Below are 4,622 nucleotides of genomic sequence, written 5' to 3'. Positions count from 1 at the left end.
CAAACTTACATTATTTACACTTCAATGGTAACGAAATCAAATTTTTTTAAACAATATACCCAGCTTTCCCCGCATTCACGAATACCTTGTAGCCTTCTCATGCGCAAGACAAATTAATGCGAAGGAAAGATACAAACCCTTCCCCTTCTACAATTTCGTACTTGTTTCATGGAAAGACTACTCTTGCACCTCGACTCACCAAAACCTGCCTTATTTATTGCGTTACTGCAAACCGAAGCATCACAACAGTAGTGCCTCATCTTTCTCCTGGACTTCTTTGTTGGCCACCTGTGTCCCTTCCACCGCTACCGAATGGTTGTGGTACAAATGCTTGTCCTCTCCATTCGCCTGAGTCGCTGCAGCCCGTACCAATTTCAAATGATTTTTCCAGCGAGTCATCCAAACAGTTTTCCATATAATCATCATCAACTGCTGTGTTGTGCGAATTCTTTTTGTATGGGCATGTTCGTTGGTTGTGGCCTGCCTGCAATCTTCAACCCATATATCACATGTCAAATCATTTGTGACTGCAAGTAATCACGTTAACCGAGCACAGTGCTAACATTACACCACTTCAACTTTCTTGCATTGCCAATAACTTTGTATACTTTGTATGCACTTTTAATTATGTGTTTATTTACTACTGTTGTTAATAAGAACGAAAAATACCCACTTCTTCATTATTACCTTCGCTGTCCACTTCATGTATTTTATCAATTAACTACTGTATAACTACGTATGCAATTCCGATAGTACCTGCAATGACCACACTTTCTTTTCTTCTTTGCTTCTGCATGCTTGTGATCACCTTTACACCGGGACACCCTAGGATCTAACAGCCCGAATGTTCTTCTACTTCTATCGTTCCTCACTCTTGAATCCATTGCAAATCCATCTCCCCCATATCCCCTATCAATCCACTTCTCCTTTAGGTCCACAGAATGCTTGTCAAACATCTGTTGCAGGTCATTAAACGCATCATCCATGTAGGAGGCATAGTAACACATAGTATTACAGCTGGACTTTAAAGTGCCATATCTGGCCATTTGTGTCAGCTGTTCGTCTGCAACAAATTCTTTCATTCCATTATTACTACAGTGAACTCCCTTTGTCCACCGCTTCGAAATGCATGCTTCTGGGATCCTGTTCATTCCTTCTACCACCATCACGCGAAACATGTGAGCACAAGGAATCCCCTTTGACTCGAATTTCATGCAAGAGCAGATTAGCTTCTCCATTGACCTATCATAATCCACCCTCCAACTTATTTCGTGTCCACCATATTTCGAGTAATAATATGTACGATTCCCTCCATCCTCGCTCCAGCCCTCAGAAATTAGAAGTCCTTGCCTGTTCAAATGCTTCCTCACCATGAAGAACACATTCCTTGTAAACACCTCCGCTGCGCTCCCCTCTAATTCGGGCAGGATTGTGGTTAAGACTGGTTTTGTGTTTTCGCTTGTGTGAACTGCTTTGCTCTCGGTATGTCGAAGCCATGCTATTGCCAAATCAAAACTTCTAACGAATTCATATAGTCGCATTTTTTCATTCAAGTACTCGTTCAAAAAAGCATTCATTTTCTCACACCTTTGAGTACTTCTCATACCTGCAAAAAAATGACCGCGTAAATAGGCCTCTGCCCATAACCTTCTCCTACGGTACAATTTCTTCACCCACTCATTCTCTACCACCCCACATTCATTAACCAACCTAGCCCACCGATCCTCAAACTCAAGAGTGCTACACTTTCTCGCCATCAGGTTATAGAACCTGTTATTAAACTCCTCGCAGCGAATATTACTCCGTGCATTTCTATGCAAGTGCCACGAACATAGCCTGTGACAAGCATCCGGGAGAAGATTCTTTATAGCTCTTCTCATTGCACTGTCCCCATCTGTCATCACTGCTACTGGCTTTCTACCTTTCATAGCCTCTACAAATGTACTTAGCACCCATTCATATGTTTCAATCCTCTCATCTGATAGCAGTGCACAGCCAAAAACAGTACTGTTCAAATGGTTGTTTACCCCTGCAAGTACAACTAGTGGCTTGCGGTATTTATTTGTTTTGTATGTTGTATCAAACACCAATACATCTCCAAATACACTGAAGTCCGCACGAGATTTAGAATCTGCCCAAAACAACATTGCCAATCTTCCTTCGTTATCTACATGATATTTATAAAAGAACATGTCATCGGCATCCTTCTTCGCTGCCAAGAACCCAAGTGCCCCTTCTGCATCGCCATTAAAAATATCTTTTCTACGTTCCTCGTCCATTCGGTTATACAAATCCTTAATGCAAAATCCCACGTTACTATACCCTCCGGCTTTGATAACAAAATGTTTCATTATCTGGCATATTCTGGCCCCAACCAACTTTAGACTTTTTGCCTGCGCATATTCTGCATCGCTCACTTTTCTATGCGACCTAATGTGTTGCACACTTGCCTCTGATGCCAGCGGGTGATTGTGCTCCATAATGAAACGTGTCACCACATACTTTACCGATTCTATGTCATATTTCACGCGAAAGCAAGCCCCACACCCGGTTCTTGTGATTGGTTTTGCTTCTCTTTTCCGGTCTTCATAATTAAACCACTTTTCATTCCTGTAACCTTCACAGCAACATACCCATTTTCTAAATCTTGAAATGCCATCTGCATCTCGTTTGGCATTACTTTTACGAATCCCAAATCCGCTTAGTTTCGCATACAAATTATAGAATTCCCCAGCTTCTTCTTCCGTGTCAAATGTTAATTTCATTACGTCATCCACGCCTATTGCGCCCACCAATTCATCTGCCTCCTCATCTTCGTGTCCTCCTATTGAACCACCGCTTTCTTCAATGAATGTGTCTCGGTCACACTCAGGTTCTTGGTTAAGGTCAAATGACCTTAACCTGCCGCAAACATCCAACGCCATTTGATTAATTCTCTGTTTCCTGCACCATGTCATGAGTTGAGTTTTAAGCGCCCCATCCTGCCCCATAGTTACAACCCCTGTGTGGTTGTTCAATGTTTTTTCTAACCATGGTCGCTTAACATTTTCTTTTCAGCCTCCCCATATGCTTTCGTTTGTAACATAAATACTGCTCGTCTACTAATGGAACAAAACATATATACACGATCATTTCAGTTAACAAACCATACTTTACCTCACAACTTTCACAAAATGCACCCGATAAACATTACTCTCACATTCATATACACAGTTTTTATAAGTGTGGCTGATGCAATTATATCAACCTTTAGCATAAAATACCACTATCGACATGCATTTTCATTAACACCCACAAACTCAACCTCTACTGTGTGTTTCTTTAATTCTTTTCACATAAGCATTCGCAATGCAGTATGGGGGCCATTATCCATGTCCACACGGCCATCCAAATCACTCTGTTTTAAGACTTTAGTCCTGTTACAACGTCTTCTTCACGTCTTCACTCATTTCTGCTTAATTTCCTTTACACAATTTAATACAAATTAGAGGACCAACATTTCTTACGTACGTACACAAAGCTCGGTGCACAAACAAACTACGATAATATCCCGGTTTCGTTTCATCTTTGTTCGAAGACGCAGGGTCTTACACCCCGTATTTCGTATTCCTTATTCCTCTATCATTGCCTCTTACAAGAACTGTAGAAATCACCCTACTAGACGTACTTTACTCGTTATTCTAATCCATTTTTCAAAGTTGTGGACAAAAGTACTCACCTTTGATTTCTCTGCTTCTGTTCCACGCCGCTGCAGTCTGTCACCACAGCTTCGGAAGGGCCTTCCTCAGATGTATCTACCGTCACCGCCTGCGCCTGAATTTACGCCAGTAGACACCACCTCTTTACCAAATTTTTGCCTACCATTCCGACCTCGCCACCTGTCTTCAAACACACGCATCACCGCGGGCCCCAACATGGCTCTGTGTTTAGTACCTAATACGCTTCCTCTTCGGTGGCCCCACCATGGCTTTGTTTAGTACCGCTTACGCTTCGTCTTCGGTGTTTTATACAACAGAACCGACACCGGCGTGTTAATTTTTATGCTTTCCGATAAATTATTTTTTTTTCAAGGAAATTGGGTTCTCCTAACTGTCTGATGGACGAAAGCCGTAAAGAGCTGGTCGTTTATAAGACAACCGTTTTAACTACATTTTATCCCATAACCCAACATTTGTATTTAAGGCACGTTGGGTACTCTGTCATTGTAATGGTTGAAAGGCACAAAGAGCTGGTCTTTTACTCACCAACGGGTTTAATTGCATTTCATCCGATAAATCAGTCTGTCTTTATGGCACCTTGGGTATTATGTTGTTGTAATGGAAAAAAGCCAAGGGGAGATGAAACTTTTGAACTGAGACACACGTTTGAATATAATAATGGTCCTCAAAATGGATTTAATCTTTAGTTGTAGTCCAGGAAAGCCGTAAAGAGTTGGCTGTTTATTCAAAAATGCATTTAAATATGATATTCCGTTGTTAAAATGCATTTAAAATGCAATCGCTAACATTTGTATTCAACGAAAATGGGTTATTCCGTTGTTATTATGGACGAAAGAGTTGAAAATTGGGGTTGTTTTAATAAAGTTACGGGTTTATTTTTACTCCTTAGCCCATTATATTTAT

The 4,622-nt window shown here is 41.1% G+C and overlaps 1 protein-coding gene across 1 annotated transcript; it reads right to left on the bottom strand.

The window, feature by feature from the left end:
- Window positions 1-240: 240 nt before the first annotated feature.
- On the bottom strand, window positions 241-2,990 carry LOC113782190 (protein FAR1-RELATED SEQUENCE 5-like). The gene is made up of 2 exons (XM_027328098.1): window positions 757-2,990; window positions 241-484 (listed from the first exon to the last, which is right to left on the bottom strand). The coding sequence occupies exons 1-2, from the start codon at window positions 2,988-2,990 to the stop codon at window positions 241-243; spliced, it is 2,478 nt and encodes an 825-aa protein (XP_027183899.1).
- Window positions 2,991-4,622: the final 1,632 nt, after the last annotated feature.

Source organism: Coffea eugenioides, chromosome 9 (genome assembly GCF_003713205.1).
Source record: "Coffea eugenioides isolate CCC68of chromosome 9, Ceug_1.0, whole genome shotgun sequence".
Classification (NCBI taxonomy): Eukaryota; Viridiplantae; Streptophyta; class Magnoliopsida; order Gentianales; family Rubiaceae; genus Coffea; species Coffea eugenioides.
This window is presented reverse-complemented; position numbering and strand designations above follow the sequence as displayed.

Bases quoted from the DNA above. Each gene is read 5' to 3' on its own strand.
- LOC113782190 (XM_027328098.1), bottom strand. From the start codon at position 2,990: ATGGGGCAGGATGGGGCGCTTAAAACTCAACTCATGACATGGTGCAGG. The intron at 485-756 runs GTACTATCGGAA...TGAAGATTGCAG, and splicing joins AGAAAGTGTGGTCATTGCAG to GCAGGCCACAACCAACGAAC.